Source organism: Notothenia rossii (genome assembly GCF_949606895.1).
Source record: "Notothenia rossii genome assembly, chromosome: 6".
In the NCBI taxonomy this organism is placed as follows: Eukaryota; Metazoa; Chordata; class Actinopteri; order Perciformes; family Nototheniidae; genus Notothenia; species Notothenia rossii.
The window spans coordinates 12,433,347-12,451,185 of record NC_136909.1 but is presented as its reverse complement, the minus strand read 5'-3'; the positions used below and the strand labels follow the sequence as shown (position 1 = coordinate 12,451,185).

At 41.4% G+C, this 17,839-nt stretch overlaps 2 protein-coding genes across 2 annotated transcripts in view; one reads left to right on the top strand and one right to left on the bottom strand.

Annotated features, from left to right (window-relative positions):
- Nucleotides 1-2,294: 2,294 nt before the first annotated feature.
- LOC307042372 (polyubiquitin-like) lies at nt 2,295-4,028 on the top strand. The gene is made up of 2 exons (XM_079686227.1): nt 2,295-2,418; nt 3,028-4,028. Exon 2 carries the CDS (start codon nt 3,040-3,042, stop codon nt 3,505-3,507), a length of 468 nt encoding a protein of 155 aa, XP_079542353.1. The 5' UTR covers nt 2,295-2,418; nt 3,028-3,039; the 3' UTR covers nt 3,508-4,028.
- Nucleotides 4,029-4,357: 329 nt separating this feature from the next.
- Nucleotides 4,358-17,839, bottom strand: part of LOC307042949 (peroxisomal membrane protein 2-like) — a gene marked incomplete at its 5' end in the record, with an annotated part of 114,739 nt that continues 101,257 nt past the window's right edge. Inside the window, 3 exons of the mRNA XM_079687106.1 lie at nt 4,358-4,507; nt 4,605-4,724; nt 5,520-5,599. Of these exons, the coding sequence (XP_079543232.1) occupies nt 4,454-4,507; nt 4,605-4,724; nt 5,520-5,599 (254 nt within the window). The 3' untranslated portion in view covers nt 4,358-4,453. The remainder of the gene's footprint in view (nt 4,508-4,604; nt 4,725-5,519; nt 5,600-17,839) is intronic.

Below are 17,839 nucleotides of genomic sequence, written 5' to 3'. Positions count from 1 at the left end.
AAAAATAATATGTGTTCTTGAAGATTCTGTAAGCATCGTCGTTTACAATGGTAGGCACATTACATTGGACATTTGTTGTGACAAAGATATGTCATTTTTAGTTTTTTCATCTCACATTTATAGATTTAAAAAATATATATATATATATAAAACGAAGTATAAATTCAAAGTCTGGTTTCTAGAAAGTTAGCTAATGCATACAGAGTTAACATTGCTGAACTGCTGGCATGCATACATTTCTAGCATTTTGGTTAACTATGAAAAGTATGGAAAACTACTGAGCAAACACCCAACATTAGCTTAGCCACAGTAGCGGTTGCTGTTTAGTAGTTTGGATTATTTTACTATTTTATATGAGAACATGTTACATTACATACAGACATTAAGGAGGCAGGTTACAAAAATCAATATGTTTCCGTCTCTTACCTTTTGGAGCAAACTGTCAAAGTTGTTGATTCATACGATGTGACCATGGATGTGACCATGGATGTGACATGTCACATCACATGAAAGTGCCGGGCGGCGCGGTCCCGTGGGTTAGATGCGCGTTCATAATGCAGAGGGAAACAACTCTCAGAATAACGTTATTAGCACATTTTTACAACTTGAGGAACGAATGTTTTTAATAATGGCTATACAAGTGTTCATACTGGGTAGTTTATTTAGTTTAAAAAAAATTATCCAACGATTTACAGACCATTCTTTCCCCATGTAAGTCAATGGGAAAAACTGTTTCCGTGCCTGACAACCAAACGGAAGTGTAATACCGCCGTTTGGCCAGCACGAATATTTCACCTGAGTCCGGCGCACTTCCTGGGGGCTTGGTCTACCACCGTTCGGCCCGTCCACACAGCGGTGTGCGTTGAAGCCTCAACGCTTCTGCCCATCCACTTTGAATGGGGTGACGTCATGCTTTGCCGAACTACATTGTGGGAGCAAAGAGTAGCTTTTCTCGCGGTGCTCCATGCTCGCTGCAAAAGTTGAGCAATGTTCAACTTTTGAAGCTTTGACAGAAGCTTCAGCCAATCGAATCATATGCCAGTACAAGGTCTAGCCAATCAAACCGCTGCTTGTGTGTCCGGGGCGGGAGATTCAGGTGATTGGTTGTTGGTCTAGCTCAGTGGCGGCGCCAGAGTATTTTTGTTGGGCAATCTATGGTAGGGCTAACCCAGAGCCCTAGAGAAAGTATCTAGTATCTTAGTATCTCTAGGAACCCATACAGTGGTGGGGTTCAAGTCAGTATTTGCAATGTAATTACATATACGCTATATCGCCCCCCTTGACAGTGAAACGCCACGCGTGAGGTTTAGATTATTTCCCTGTCTCAATCCAAATTGAACTGTATGAAATAAAAAGGCACATTTGTCTTGTAGTAAATAAAAAGGGCGACCTGGAGCCAATCCTGCAATTTCTCCACAGTTGAAAGAGTTTACATGCTGAAAATCCAACCCTGCAGGGGGGTCTGGGGGGATTCTCCCCCAGGAGATTATTTTAAATAAAAATACACATTCGGGTACTCTCTTGAGAAGAAAAATAAATAAATCTATTACTACACAACATATGTAAAAAAATGAATTCCATTTGAGTTTTTTGTTACTTTGTTCTGAAAGCTGAACCTGCTGCTCCTCACTGAAGAGGGAAGAGGCTGTGTGAATTACTTTACATTGTGGATAAGGGTGGATAGCCCCCATTGTTCTGTGTGTCAAAATGAAAGACAGTATTATACACCTATCAATCATCAAACCGTGGGGTCGTATTTCATTACGTGTTGTATCGATGTATAGAGAGATGTACTACCGCAAAAGTATTCTCCGTCGGGACTTCCTGCAACAACACCACGCCGTTATCCTGATTCTGATTGGCCAGAAGACATTATCAAAGATGTTTTATTGAGAAGACGATCACTACGTGACAAAAGTTTTCAAAACCGTTTCTGGTCTTCGGTATTTCCAGAAAAGTGGCTACTGAAATCAATCTTACTAACTGCTGTCTTTGCAATTTAGTCCGCGCGAGTTGGTGGACTTTATTTTTGCTTACTTTAACATCATTTTTCATGGTGGGGCACCCCTGGTTTAAACGTAACAATACTAAAGAGTCACTTTGAGTTCATCATGAGTCGTCAGTTTATTGAATTACACGAAAAACTTCACGTCAAGGGGAAAGTCCCGGACTACACCCTCATGCACTTTACAATGTCCAAAACACTGCAGGTCATTTTTGGAGATTAGAAACCGAAAATGATGAAGGCATGGAAGGGAAAACGAATCTTAAACGAGGGGGCGGGCTCGATCAGCTGTGCAGACTGTATATAAACAGAGGAGAGAAGAAGCCTGAGTCAGCTGCTCCGGAGAAACTATTCCTGTCACTGTTTAAAGAAGAGCGACGATTTCTGGAGGATTTTTCTAAACTTATCTCAAGGTACGAAGTTTTCTTTATCAGCACTGTCATGAAATGTACCGTGATACTTTATTCTCTGGGGGGGGAAAGTATTTTTTCTAGTTGACTTATTTGTATCAATGTAGGCTATTCAGTGATGTAAAGTATAGAATATTCACTTTTTTTTTTTTCAATGAGGGACTTGTAGGTATTTATTTAAATGTTTTGCTACTTTGTACTAATAAAGTTCAAAGGTAAATAGTTTACTTTTAATCCACTGCATTTATTTATTACATTTAGTTACCTTGCAGATTTGCATTAATGTTGTGTAATGGTTACCCCACAGTATTCTCTTTTAATAGGCTGTACCCTTACCAGCTTTGATAACACTTTAATGTATCAATAACATATAATCAAAACATGTCATTTATATTATTCTGAAACAGGCCAATCTGCATAATGAGTACTTTTACCTTTGGTACTTTAAGTATATTTTCATGCTAATACTTTTGTACTTTTAGTTGAGTAACATTTTGAATGCACAACTTTTACTTGTAAAAGAGCATTCCTACACTCTGGTACTTCTACTTTTAATTAAGTACACACTCTTAGTTTTTCTTCCACCTCTCAATGTATTTACTTCTCTTTCAGGCCACTTTCATCATGGATCTTACCATCAGTCTGATGAATGGAAGCTCCCACATCCTGAGGGTGCGCCCGCATGACACAGTGGGCTCTCTGAAAATACTCATCCAGCAGAAACTAGGGTTTTCATGTGAGTCCCAGAAGCTGGTCTTTGAGAACGGCTGCAGCACAACTCTCAACAATGACTCTGCAACCCTCGAGTCCTACGGCCTGCGCTCCGGAGCCAGGGTGAACCTGCTGGTGACCACACCGGCCATCATCCAGGTGTTCCTCAAAAACGACAAGGGAGTGAGCAGCACGTATGACATCAAACCGGATGAGACGGTGAGCCACTTCAGGAGCAGGGTGGAGGAGAGAGAGCGGGTCCCGGTGAGCCAGCAGAGTCTCGTCCACGAGGGCAGAGTGATGAACGAGGGGAAACTCTCCGACTACAACGTCCGAGCGCATAGCACCATCTCCCTGAACCTGCGCCTGAGAGGAGGCTGAGGACACTTTCAGTTAAAAGACATTTCTGGACATTCCTTTATTTCATCTTAACATGATGATCATTTAGCTTGTATTTTATTTATTTAAATTTAAATTACAGTCATTAATACATTCTTCGATTAGAAATCATTCCAAAAAGAAAACGTTCTTTGTTTTGGCTTAACAAATATGTTATGAACACATCTTCATACTATAACTTTAATTATGAGCAAATTGGTTCCACTGCATGTTTTTAAAGCCCGGATAAGTGCAATGATACTTGATACTGTTGGTACTTGTCAATGTCGCTAGGTATGTAAATGTAGACCTGTAAATATGATGTCCTTTATTGTTTTCTGCTGTTTGATGTTTGATGTTGTAACCTACTTGCTGTTGGGCAGGTCTCCCTTGAAAAAGAGATCGATGATCTCAATGGGACCACCTGGTTAAATAAAGGTTTGAATGAATGAATGACACTTCAAAATCTGACTACATCAAATGTAGACTGTTACTGTTACACTGTAATAAAGATTTTAATCTTGCATGTCTGTTCTCATTTCCTGTTCTTTACTGAATCTTCAGCTCAGGGTTGAGCTGCACTCTGTACAGACCACAACCATACGAAGTAACCAGAAAGGCACACTTTAGCATTGGATTAAAATTGACATTATGATCAAAATCATAATCAATGTTCACTAAAGTATCACATTTCTGTAAGCAGTGCTCTGTAAAAAAACACTTGAATGTATTATGTTGTCATTACAAATGTACCAAACATACCAAAGCAGTATGTTATAAAGGCTTAAACTCATTGTACAGGTTTCTTAGGTGTATCAACATAACTTTATGTGAGAATTAGTGTCCATCTTAGAAACAGGTCGAAAGGTAGTAGAGGAAACAGCCCAATGTTAAAGCCACAGCTTCCGGTTCAGTGAGGTTAGGTCGGGAAGCTTTATTTCCTCACAGATTAAAGGTAGGCGTACCGAAATAAGGCGACAATGTTGACAAACAGCACTCGGAACTGAAAGCAAAAACAGACACAGGAAGGGAAGGGGGAAACCATTACAAGTGATTCATCTTTTGTTTGATGACAGGATGCCAATGAATGAAGGGCATATCTCGACAGGCACAAAGTGGATATTGACGAACTGAAAGGGAGTCCACACTTTCCAGTTCATTTTCAAGGCAGTCCAGTAACTTCCTCTCATCTTGCTTTCAAAGTCTCTCCATCCTTTTGCCTGGTAGAAAAGATGGGATGGTCATTTAATTTATTTTCTTTTTCATTTGTCTATATGAAAACTATATAGCATGTGTTTACTACACAATTAACATGAAGACACTGGAGCAAATACTGTGGTCAAAATGTAGGTTGAAGCATTGCATGAGTGTTTTAATCATATATTAAAAGGGGCAGTTTGCCATTTTAAGATATCAGATTAGTAATGAGAAAAAGAACTGCGAGCATAGCAATGATCTTTTTTGCATAGCAGAGGTCTGCTGTATAGAAATAACAGATCGAAGAATGCAGTTAACAATCAGAATCAAGTATTCACAAATCTGTTCACTAATAAATATAATTTTATGTGAGATAATGATCTGTTTTGCCATGTTTTATCAAATTTATAAAGAGAAGAACAGGTGGGTTCAATGTCAGTTCTGCATGAGTCTGGAGCACAGGTTTTCAATAAAAGGTGGGTTTGATCCGGATCTAGGAAGGTCATTTCAGGGGCTTTTTAAATCTCTGGTTTTTAAAACTGTAAAGACCTTTAATAGGAAGTTCTATTGAATCTGTAAAATGCAAACACATTTGAAAAGAAAAACTGTTGTGACTAACTGGGTTATTGAAAATATGCTTTCATGTTGCATGACAGGAAGTGTATCCTGAAATGTCTCTCCTTCAACCATACTAAAACCAATTGCTCCCTCTGCTGCTGCAATTGTGTAGTTCCCACAACTTAATGCTGGAGCATCTCAAATCACTACAGAGCTTCTTTAATCTGATTGTAAGGGGGACAGTTTCTGAGATGAACTACCACCAGGATGTTCATAACGAAGTAGAACATCAGCAGAAAGCCAGGGGCAAAAATAAGCCGATCCAGTAGCAGACGTTTGACTATTGTTGTGGAAAACTTCTTTATCTATCAATAATCTGGAGATGTACTAGTAATGATCGATAAATGGTCTTTCAGCAAATCAGAGTTGTCTTTTGTTGGTTCTTTATTTGAAGCGCGTCAAAGGTACATGAGTAGTAATATTCATCCTGCTTCCATCACATTAGTATGCATAAAATGTGACAGGTGCTGTGACAGGTCACACCTCTCCCTACTTATGCTAATGAGCTAAGTCCCGCCTCCCCTTTGATCGAGGTGTGAGATCTCAAGTAGGTGTGATATCCCAAGTAGGTGTGAGATCCGTCGATAGGAGGGGGGTGATGTGTATTCACAGGTGTGAAAAGCCCCCACTGTTGCGCCTTATGGTGTATAATATTTTTTTTTAAAATCACATTAGTATGCATAAAAAGTGACAGGTGGGCCCGCCCCCAAGTCTAATAAAACAAAATGCCGCTTCCATCACATTAGTATGCATAAAAGTGACAGAAGGGTCCGCCCCAATTATGTGATGTCAGAAGACCGAGGGGGTGGAGTGAGATAAAAAAAAAGAACCCCGTGCAGATAAAAAGCCAGTCATTTCCAATCATCAAGTCATCTTTCCAAAAAGAAAAAATGGCAAAGAGACGCCTCGATATGGGTTTAATCAGCGAGACGCCTGTGACAACTTACGGCCATCCGTCCGGAGCGCCAATCAAGAAACGGATGCAGTATCTGTGCCGGGTTCAAACACCTCCGGTCGAAGATCTTGAAGAGAAATGGCTTCTGGAAAATGAACATGTTTGGGGATACGTATTCAACCAAGGGCGCCGGAAGCAGGGGGGCCAGGGGGCCATTGGCCCCCCCACTTTTCAGCCCTGCCCCACATTTTCGCAGCAGCAGATGCCGCGGAAAACTGTACAAATCCCGTTTCAATAATTCCCCTCTACTCTAAAGTCGCATCTAAAACACGATCTGATCTAGCTGTGTACATTTTGTTATTTTTGATTGTTATATTCAGTCTCACTAGCTTCAGGCATGTTTGAAGCTTGTAAAGGGAAGATGACAGCTCTCACTCGCCACTCTGCTGTTCCTCAGCGCCGCTCCCCCTCCCTCCCGCTGAAATTATGAATGTAAGGTGTATAGTAATCATAGATAACACGGCAGGGTCCGTTACAGTTTGTTTTTATCTGATTTCAAATAAGCAAAGTCTTGGCTTTCAGTAGAACTTGTTTCGGCAAATTCAGATGATAAATAGGCCTACAACTTTGAAGCTTGTAACGGCATAATTACAAGCGGAGAACGGAGTAATTTAACGTCATTGCAGGCATAAAACCAGCCGGTGTTTCTCGTGAGTCTTTTCCCCGGGAAACAAACACAATACACACAAACGCAAAAATACACAAACACACACGTATATACACGCGGCGCGGAACACTGTACAAATCCCGTTTCAATAATTCCCCTCTACTCTAAAGTCGCATCCAAAACGCGATCTGATCTAGCTGTGTATATTTCGTTATTTTGTATTGTTATTCAATCTCATTAGCTACACGCATTTTTTAAGCTTGTAAAGGGAAGACCACAGCTCGCCTCTCACTGGCCACTCTGCTCTTCCGCAGCGCCGCTCCCCCTCCCTCCCGCTGAAATTATGAATGTAAAGCATAGTAATCATAGATAACACGGCAGGGTCCGTTACGGTTCGTTTTCATCTGATTTCAAATAAACAAAGTCTTGGCTTTCAGAATATTAAACTTGTTTCGGCAAATGCAGATGATAAATACAGGTTTGAAGTTTGTAATGGCATAATTACAAGCGGAGAACTGAGTAATTTAACGTCACAACAGGAACAACAGCCGGTGTTTCCCGTGAGTGCAGTAATCCAAACGAAAATATCTTCCCTCCGTAGTATTTTTGATCATTTGCTCCGCTAATAATCAATCAGATCGATGGATTCCAGAGAAGAGAAACACTTTAAAGGCCTTTTTCTCAAAACGATGACTCTGTAACAGTCATTATATAATGTGACATATTTTGCTTAATATTTGGAGTACAAAAACAATCCTGATCTCATTAGAAAGCTAGGAATCAAAATGTGTCTTCGGGTCAATGCGAACGATTTCGATGGAGCAGGTCACTTTGCATTAGGTAAAATAAAGCAGGGAGACATAACAGGAAGAATATGTACATTTTAACCCAATCAAATAGGACATTGTCACACCATTCAAATGTATCCATGTAAATTACAACCAATAAAAAAGATTAGATTTGTTTATTTGTTACGTTGTTTACTTTATTTGTTACGTTGTTCTGCTGTGTGTGTCAGCCGTTAACCTAGAGATATAAAGAATATATACACTTGCAAACATGTCAGAAGAACCAGCGCAGAAGAAAACTAAATACGGTCAATCTAAACTTAAATTTAACAACTGGAAGGTCACATCCCTGACTACCACATCTCCGGAGGCTGGACCTTCTTCAAACAGCGAAGCCAGATGAACCCAAGAGCAGCAGCTCTAGTCTGCGGCCGCAGAAACTGTCAAAACCGCCGCCGACCCCACCGCCGCCGTTGTTGAACCGAAACAGTCTGGTTCCAACTGCATGGAGGTTTGCTGTCGGGACATTGAGGCGGTTAAAGCTGTACAGCTAACTATCAGAAAAAAGGAGACCGCTAGTAGATTATTTGGGCAAAGAGAAGGAACTTCAACGCAGAATGGTACAAAAACAGAGTGGTTAATTCTTTGCAAAACCACTAAACGATAGTGATAAATTGCGATGTTAACAACCTCATGATAACCTCATTTCTTTTTTACTTAGGATCATACCTGTGTTTAGTCTAGAAAAAGGTGAATGTGTGCATTTTATTATAAAATGGTGTATATTTACAGACTGTTGCAAACACTAAGAAGCTTATTAAACATCAGGTTTAAAACTAAGAGCTTTACAAAAAAGTAACACAATTAAAGATGTTTGGAGTTTTATTTGAGTTATTCATTTACATTTTTTGTCAAAGAGATGCTGATTTGAAACCGTTGTAGCCGTTACGGCATTTCCTGTTTCTGCCGGAGAGAGGGGAGTTTGTCCCAAAGCTTGCCGCTGTATTTACTCCCTCCATCTGACAGGAGGGAGCCTCATGTGTCACTCCACGGAGTTCACTCCGTCACGGAGGGGGAGTGTCTAGGGCGTAGTTTGGGATTGGGCCATACACACGCACTTTTTTTGGCCCCCCCAATTCTAAAATGAATCCGGCGCACCTGTATTCAACTATATGGCGAATGAACTGCATTTCTACAATCTGAAGAATGGAGAAACGTATGGACCCCACAGTGTTAAAGCCACGTTGACCTCAACAGATTGGGCTGTGTTAACTCTGGTGTCTTCCAGAGATCTCCACGCAACCATTGTATCGGAAGAAGTAGTGCACCAAGAAAATACTGTGAAACCAGCGGTGTACAAGATATGTGCAACAAAAAGCAAAGAAAAACAAAAAGCGAGATCAAAGAAGAGTTTTCACCGTTACCCCTCAATGTGGAGGAAGAAGAAGGAAATATCCCCCCGCCGCCAAAATTGAAAAGAGTCCTGACAAACACCGTCTGGGAAACTAAAAGCGGACCATCTGGGCGATGGTATTACCGCGCAAGCCGTTTGCTGACGCAGGGGAAGGACCCCTCTGATGATTTTGTTTTGGAGTATTTCAACTCTACATGCAGGGTTTTTCAAACATCCTTGCGGGTGCCTCTGACTGCTTGGCTGAAAATGATTGATGAGAAATCTACAAAGCTTAAAGAACTTTATAAACAGAGTCAGACATCGATGGACATTATACTGGTGAAAAAGACTCTCACCTTTGCAGATGACTCCTCCTCCCACTCAGCATTACAAGTCCCACCCCCCTCACCAGATCATTTAAAAGTAAGGACTGCTCAAAGACATTCACTGAACACTAACCATGGATCTGAGAAAAAACAAGTCTCTCCCCGCGAGTTGCAGCCTGGAACAAACGCCTGGAGGACCCCCATCATCTCCAACAATCTGGAAACCCTATATCGACTATGGTGTTGCTGCCATTGATGTTACTGGTTGGCTGGATATGGATCAACCTCCATCTACTCCATCCGTGTCTCCAGGTGAATCAACAGCTTCTTCACACTCCCCGGTAGCAGGCATTGAATCGCCATGCTTTCCTTATGCTCCAGAGGGTGATGCTGCAGAAGGTGCTAGGACGGCTTCGTTCCTGAATACGGTTAAATCTTTTATTTTTTCACACACAAATTCAATAGTTATACTGATTTTAACATCCCCAGGACCGTCTCCAGCTTAGAATTTCCCAGATTACTGGAAATATCATGATGGAGTTTTTTCACTTCAGTCAAAATATTCATGTGTATGCTGTTTTTGACACAAAGATGCATTACATCTACAAACAGCATACAATGAGAGCACATGATACACTTTTGGTGTTTGTTTCATTTCTTCGGTAATGTTACAGAATGTTTCGGAAAATGAAGATTCCAGGACCACTTTAAATGTTTCGTTTACAATACTATTGCTATACATGAAAGCAAAAATAAAACACATTTTCATTTGTTTTGGTTGTTTAATTGAAAACACAACATTCACCCCGTTTTCAGAAAAACATATTACATTTTACCAAGTTAATGTCGTAGTGCATACAAGATAATAGACTTAACGATTTGCACTGCTGCTTCTTTCCGCCTTTCATTTACAGTGATCGGTTTATCGTTCAATTCACATTGCCCAAGTAGATGTTTAGGGGTCTCTTGGAAGTAAACAAATGCATTTTTTATATCAGATAAATGCATTAACATCACTTGCAAATTCTCTATCCTTTCACCCGCAACGATTATAATCTGCTTTGCTTGTTCTTCGGTTTCACCATTATTAGCTCTGAATGTAATCCTTTCTGGGGCTTCTTGTGCTTCTTGTGGTCTGTTGAATACCTGGCATAGGATTTGTTTAGCTGTAAGGACAGGTACAATATAATTGTTTTCAAAAGCTTTGTCTATGTCGTCACACATTTTGGCATATCCTTCGATGTAATGGCAACCGACAGAATAGAATAGAGATCCTCCAACAGTCTTTTAATACATGCTCTGGCACTGTCGCCAATTTGGGCAATTCCGTAGTATCGTGCTTTTTCTCTCATTATATTGAAGCAAAGCTCTGCCATTGCTTTTGGTATTTGTTCAACACATTCGCAACAGTCGGTTAGCGGTAGCTGATCTATAAGATGATTATGATCCGGTAATGGGTCTACAACACCATCCTCTATAGTTAGTTGACATTTCTTCACTTTGTTCCTTTTTCTTTTCACCTTCCTTCTTTTTGTCTTTTTCGTTTTCCGTCCTATGGTCCCTTTTCTTTTCATTCGCATTCTGCGTTTGCTTTTCATTTTTCTTCTCCTTTTCATTTTGCTTTTTCTTTTTCTTCGGTTTTCTTTACTTTTGCTTTTCTTATCTGCTAAATGTCGTTTGCGATCTTGGCGAGTGGTATGAGATATATTGTTTCTATAGAGGTTATCTATAATACCATCTTTTAAAGAAAGATATTCTTCATATGTCATGTTATCATAGTCCTCTTTTGTCCTAAAGACCTTACATGGATATGATATAGAGGAGAGCTCTTCTTCGGGAACATCCTCTCCCCTACTTTGTAACATCCATTCATTTAGCCCATATCCGTTATCCTGGTGATAATAAGGGTAGGCTACATCAGACTTGGTTTTTCTCAGATCCATGGCTAGTTTTCAAACTGTCGTCTTAGTGGGTCCTTAGTTTTAGATGATTTGCTGAGTGGAGGGAGGGACTTATTGCGTTGAGTCGGGGGAGTCATCTGTAGAATTGAGAGTTTTTTCACCAGTATAATGTCCCTCGCTGTTTGAGTCTTTTTTTTTCAAAGCTATTTTTCAACTATCATTTTCAACCAAGCAGCAAGAGGTCAAATTTAAGAATAAGTAATAGTTTGTCACCATTTTACGGAAATAGTCAGAGCGCAATGTCACATCTAAACGACAGCTTGAACTGGATAAATGGTTAGTCTTCAAACATACCGTACGTTCTGCATGTTAGTTTATCTGGCCAATTGGTTTAGACCCTACTGCCCTAGACCCATGCTCTCAATAGGGAAGTCACGCTTTGGGAAGAGGTGTTTCATTTGATAGATCCACCTTGATTCTTGTTGTGCTGGCTGAAGGAAGAGGGATGGGGGAGGAAAATTCAGAGGATGAAGAAGCAGAAAAATAACTTGTTTTGTAAAAACGGACAGCACGTCAGTTTCAAGAAAAAGATGACACCGTGTTTATGCATGACATGTAAAATATCTTGAAGCCCTACAACCACAAAAAAAAAAAAAAAAGTACAAGTATATTGTGTTAAAAATATGGCAAAAAGTCGTAATATTGTATAATGTATTGTTAAAATCACAAACTTGCCTTTTAGAGTCGCAGTCTTTTACAAAAATTCTGTTTTGTTAAGAGCTACCAAAACATAGTAAACATCGCAATTATTCCCAAAACAAACTGGGAATGGGGACATCGATAACATATTTTAATGTTTAATTTTCTTCAGGGCTACCGTAGTGCACATTGATGAACACTTTAAAACAAAAATAATGCCTACAAGTGTAAATGAGCCGGATTTTAGCTTTGAGCTAATTTCCATCTATAGCCCCGTCACATACAGCATATAAGAACATGACATTTATATATATATATATATATATACAGTAAAAATAAATACATGATATGCAGAAAGAGCATGAGCAGCATACAAGCATTTACCACATGGCAGTACAATGTAGCAGCTATGATATATAAAGTGCAAGATAAGATAAAAGCGCTACATAAAGTGCAAGAGGAGATACCCCTGTGTTAAAGTGCATTTATTTAGCGGTGATTACACGTCTGTTTGTCGCTCAACCATTCTTTAAGTTGACCTTTAAAACTATTGAGAGTGGGACAATCCCGTATCTCAGTTGGGGGGCTATTCCACAATGAGCTGCCTTTAATGGAGAGGACATTTTGTCCAAAGGTGGTCCGTCTGTGGTGGAATTCACAGTCTCCTCTGGTTTCTGACCTAGTGCTGCGTCCAGTGTGTTTTCTGTGGATGATTTCCACACATACTTTTAAAAGACTTAAAATTGTCAAAAACTCAAGAAATTGTGATTTTCAAGGATGGTACAGTGGTGGTATGACTGTGGCTTTCTGTCAAACACCTGGATAGCTCTCTTGAACAGCTGTTCTATGGGTTTCAGGTGTGTGGCACAAGCAGACGACCAGTTTGTAAAACCGTATTCAATGTGGGATAGAATCATACAGTGGAGGTATGACTTTGCAGCATTGACAGTTAAGAAAAGGTCTAATTTGTTTAAAATGCTGCAAGTTGAATTTAATGGTATTGGATACTTTCTGGATATGTTTCTTAAAAAGTCAAGTGCGAGTTCCATTATGACACTCCCTGTTCAAGATACTTGAAATGGGAGACTAGTTCTATTTCTGCTCCATTTAAAAATACATTGGATCCTTCGATTTTGATTGATCGTTTACTGAACATTGTCGTTTGCATCAACATGCATACTGTTTTTGTTGTACTCATGCTGTCAATATGCAGATTGTGTTATCTAGCTTTAGATAGAATGTTTTTTCTTCCTCTTTGCATAATTTGCATCCACAATCCTTTGCCAGTAGGTGTTTCCACAGTCCTTGCGGTTTTCCAATTGTTCAACTAATTGGGAGCTACTGTAAGCTATTTGTATTTGCATTTTAGCACATTACTTCCTGCAGTGATTCAGAAAGTATTGTGTTTGGGCTTTTTATTGTGAAAGGGAGAACACTACTCAGAACCAGACATAATTTCATAGAGAAAGCAAGTCTTATAGGGAGCCAATTTAAATGCTAATGTCGTCTTTATTCTACATCCATTACAAATTTGTGTAATCAACTACTTCATTATGATAAGTTGTCTACAGCCACTTTAAATGCAATCAAATGCATATTTCTAAGTGCTTACAACTTAAAAAATCTTTACGTACAAATGACTGTATATTGAATATATTTCTGTACCCAGTGTTGAACAGGACCCAAACCTTTGAGAGATGAAAACGGACAAATCTGCTTTAATCAACTGCCAATTAGTCAAGTCTGCATTTGTGTCTGTTCATTTGTAAAACGTGGAATTCGGTTTCTTTTTAATGGCCTAGGTGGATTTTGGCTTTTTTCTCTTGCAAATATACTTTTAGACACACTTTGAGGTATGCAAAACCTTAAAACTAGAACACTGATGGCTGGCTTACGCTGCAAACTTCATCACCTTTTAACAAGAGAGTAAGTATATACAACGTTATTTTGTATATTTTACACATCAGCAGAAACAGAGAGAGATGGCAGGAAGGGGGGAGATAGTCTCCCCCCCCCCTTTACAGAGACTGTGTTTTAGAGAGAACCCCTCCCCCCTCTGTCTAGTGATAAGATGGCAGGAAGGGGAGAGGAGAAGGGGGCAGGGCCAGGCTCACACACACACACACACACACACACACACACACACACACACACACACACACACACACACACACACACACACACACACACACACACACACACACCTCCTTGCCTCCTTGGGAGGACATCAGTGAAGGTCCCCACACACACACACACACACTTGGGGGCGGGCCCACCTGTCACTTTGTATTCATACTAATCTGATTGAAAAAAAATTTATTATACACCATAAGGCGCAACAGTGGGGGCTTTTCACACCGGTGAATACACATCACCCCCCTCCTATCGACGGATCTCACACCTACTTGGGATATCACACCTACTTGAGATCTCACACCTCGATCAAAGGGGAGGCGGGACTTAGCTAATTAGCATAAGTAGGGAGAGGTGTGACCTGTCACAGCACCTGTCACTTTTTATGCATACTAATGTGACGGAAGCGGGATGAATATGACTACTCATGCGTGTGCGTGTGTGTGTGTGTGTGTGTGTGTGTGTGTGTGTGTGTGTGTGTGTGTGTGTGTGTGTGTGTGTGTGTGTGTGTGTGTGTGTGTGTGTGTGTGTGTGTGTGTGTGTGTGTGTGTGTGTGTGTGTGCGTGTCACTGTATTTACTGTGTGCGATATTAAGTCACTTTGGTTTGCTTAGCTGACTGCAGTTTGTTGAGGCTAGGTGTGTCCACATACATCCAGTCTGATTCACCGTTAATCACAGGTTCAGACTCTGAAAGTGAGAGACATTCAGATTAACTTCAAGTTGAATTTCAACTGTTAACAATAAACTAAAAGTAAAGAATGTTTTTAAGGATGAGTGTACATGTTTTGCTTTCCAGTGTGTTTGTGTTGATTTGTCCCATAACTGTATATTTTGCTAATTAAAAACACAAATGATTACATTTGGATAAAGAAAGGATAGATGTAAACACAACAAGGGGAAGTCTGTTCATGTCATTCATTATCTTTATCTTCAGGTCAGCGGAGTTGACAATAATAAATAAATGAATGACCGTTATTTAATCCTGAGCATTTTTTTAAACTGTTAAAGATAAATTCAGCCAGTTACATTATGTTTCAAGAAATCAATCACATGGTCTTACTGAAAACTGTCCTTCACCTATTCATTCTGAACATGGACTCCAGCAGACTACTGACATCTAGTGGACATGAATTGCAACAACACCTACTTTAAACTCAGGATTTCTCTTTCTAATTGTTATCTTTAAAGCATAAAGACATGGAACCGTAAACATTTCCCAATTCGACCTGAAAATTAAAGACAATTGTTAATTTACTGTTAGTGCTGTCATTTTTAAAAGTAAATAATTCAATTTAAAACACAACCGTGGCCTCAAGACATGCAAAGGGAATTAAGAAGAGTAACTATCTGCAATTGACAACAACAGCTTAATAAGTTTAACTAAAGTTGTCCCAATAGAAGCTCCCGTCACAGTGTACTGACTGATTCTGCAATCCATTGCTGCTGTCATCAAACATCTCCACACACAGACAACACAATCATATCTGTCTACTGATTTATCAGGGGAAAATAGGACTTCAAAACTATAGGTTACTTACGTAACCCCAGTTCTCAGAGTAACATGAAGTGAGATGTCTCACTATGGGATGCGCCTCATCGCGGAGCAAACAGAAGCATCAATCTCATTACGCCAATACTGATTGGCTAGTGATCTTGACGTCAGCGTCAGGGAATCTACCCCCTATAAGTAGCTTGCGCTACGCCGCATGCATCATTCAAAATAAGCACCTCTTCTCGCTTCACCATAGCAAGGAGGGCCGTCTGGTGAGACATCTCACTTCATGTTACTCTGAGAACTGGGGTTACGTAAGTAACCTATAGTTCTCATTCGTAACACTCCGTTCGATGTCTCACTATGGGATATTGTAGCTCCCGTATTGCCAGACGAGCTTATCTCGAAAATCACCAAACCCAACCAGAATTTAACAGTTAGAGCTCTAACTCAGCAGGGGGCCCAGCACTGCATGGGCCACACTGGGAGCAGAGACGTCTAATCTGTAAAAGCGGACAAAAGTGAGTGGCGAGGAACAGCTCGCTGCTGCACAAATGTCTTGGATGGAAACACCCTTGAACAAAGCCCAGGATGTAGCCAGACCACGAGTCGAATGAGCACGCAAACCCGAAGGTGCCTGCAGACCCTGACTTGTGTAAGACAAAGCAATTGCCTCCACAATCCAGTGAGAGAGCCGTTGCTTAGTAACAGGCTTGCCCTTCTGAGGGTTAGCCCAGGACACAAAGAGTTGGTCATTATGACGAAACTCTTTTGATCTGTCCATATAAGTGCGTAAAGCACGGACTGGACATAGCAAATTCGGCTGCTGTTCCCCGGAGGGACACAGCGGCGGAGGAAATGCCTCAATGTCAATGGGGGTACATGAACCAACCACCTTAGGTATAAAGGCAGGGTTGGGCTTCAGCAACACTCTCGTTAACCCTCGGGCGAACTGAGTGCATGAAGGATTTACAGATAGCGCATGAATGTCACTGACTCGCTTGGCGGATGCCAGGGCCAGTAACAGCACTGTCTTGAGTGACAGGTGCTTCATGTCAGCTTCTTCCAGGGGTTCAAATGGGGCTCGAGTGAGCCCATCTAAAACCACTGTCAAGTCCCATAAGGGCACCAGTGACCAGGAAACAGGAAAGAGCCTGCGAGCTCCCTTCATAAAACGGCAGACCAGAGGATGCTGGCCGGCCGTCTTACCCTCAAAACCCACATGGCATGCAGCCAGGTAGACTTTGATAGTGGAGAAAGCTCTGTGTTTATCAATTAGGTCCTGTAGAAATGATAAAATCACTCCCACAGGGCATTGAAAAGAGGTGTGCCCTTTTTGAAGGCACCAGTCCTCAAACACCCTCCACTTACAGTCATAAAGAGACCGAGTGGAGGAAGCTCTCGCACTCTGAATAGTGTTTATCACCTTCTGCGGGAGACCCACTGCATTTATACCACTCACGGGCCAGGCCCATAGGGCCATGCGCTCCGGGTGTGGGTGAAAGATCGTCCCCCCCGCCTGAGACAGTATGTCTCTGCGTAGGGGGAGCTGCCACGGCTGACCGCACAGCAGCTGATATATCTCCGCCAGCCAGTACATTGCAGGCCAGTGCGGAGCTATCAGGATCATTGTGTGTCGCCGTTCCCTCACTCTGGCCAGAGTTGGGGGTATCAGCGCCAGGGGTGGAAACGCGTACAGGAGGACCGGAGGCCAAATGTGCGCGAGCGCGTCCACACCTAATGGTGCGTTTTGATCGCGCATTGAAAAGAAAAGCTGACAGTGAGCATTTTCTTTTGATGCGAACAGATCTACCGCGGCTCGGCCGTAACGCACCCACAGCTGGCTCACAACCATTGGATGTGGAGTCCAGTCTGCATATAGTGGTACACCTCTGGACAGCAGGTTTGCCCCAAGGTTCATCACACCCGGTACGTGCGTCGCTCTCAGAGAGAGGAGACGGCCGCAGCTCCACAAGATCAGTTTGCGTGCCAGCATGTGTAACAGGAGAGAGCGCAAACCCCCTTGTCGGTTTATATACGATATTGTGGTCGTATTGTCCGTCCTCACGAGGACATGGTGTCCTCTGAGAAAAGGCAGAAAGCGTTTTAGGGTGAGGAACACCACTAAAAGCTCCAGGTAATTTATGTGCGACCTCTGGAGGTCTCTGCTCCAGAGACCCCTCACCGGACGACCTTCGTAAATACCTCCCCAGCCTGTCAGACAT

Bases quoted from the DNA above. Each gene is read 5' to 3' on its own strand.
- LOC307042372 (XM_079686227.1), top strand. From the start codon at position 3,040: ATGGATCTTACCATCAGTCTGATGAATGGAAGCTCCCACATCCTGAGG.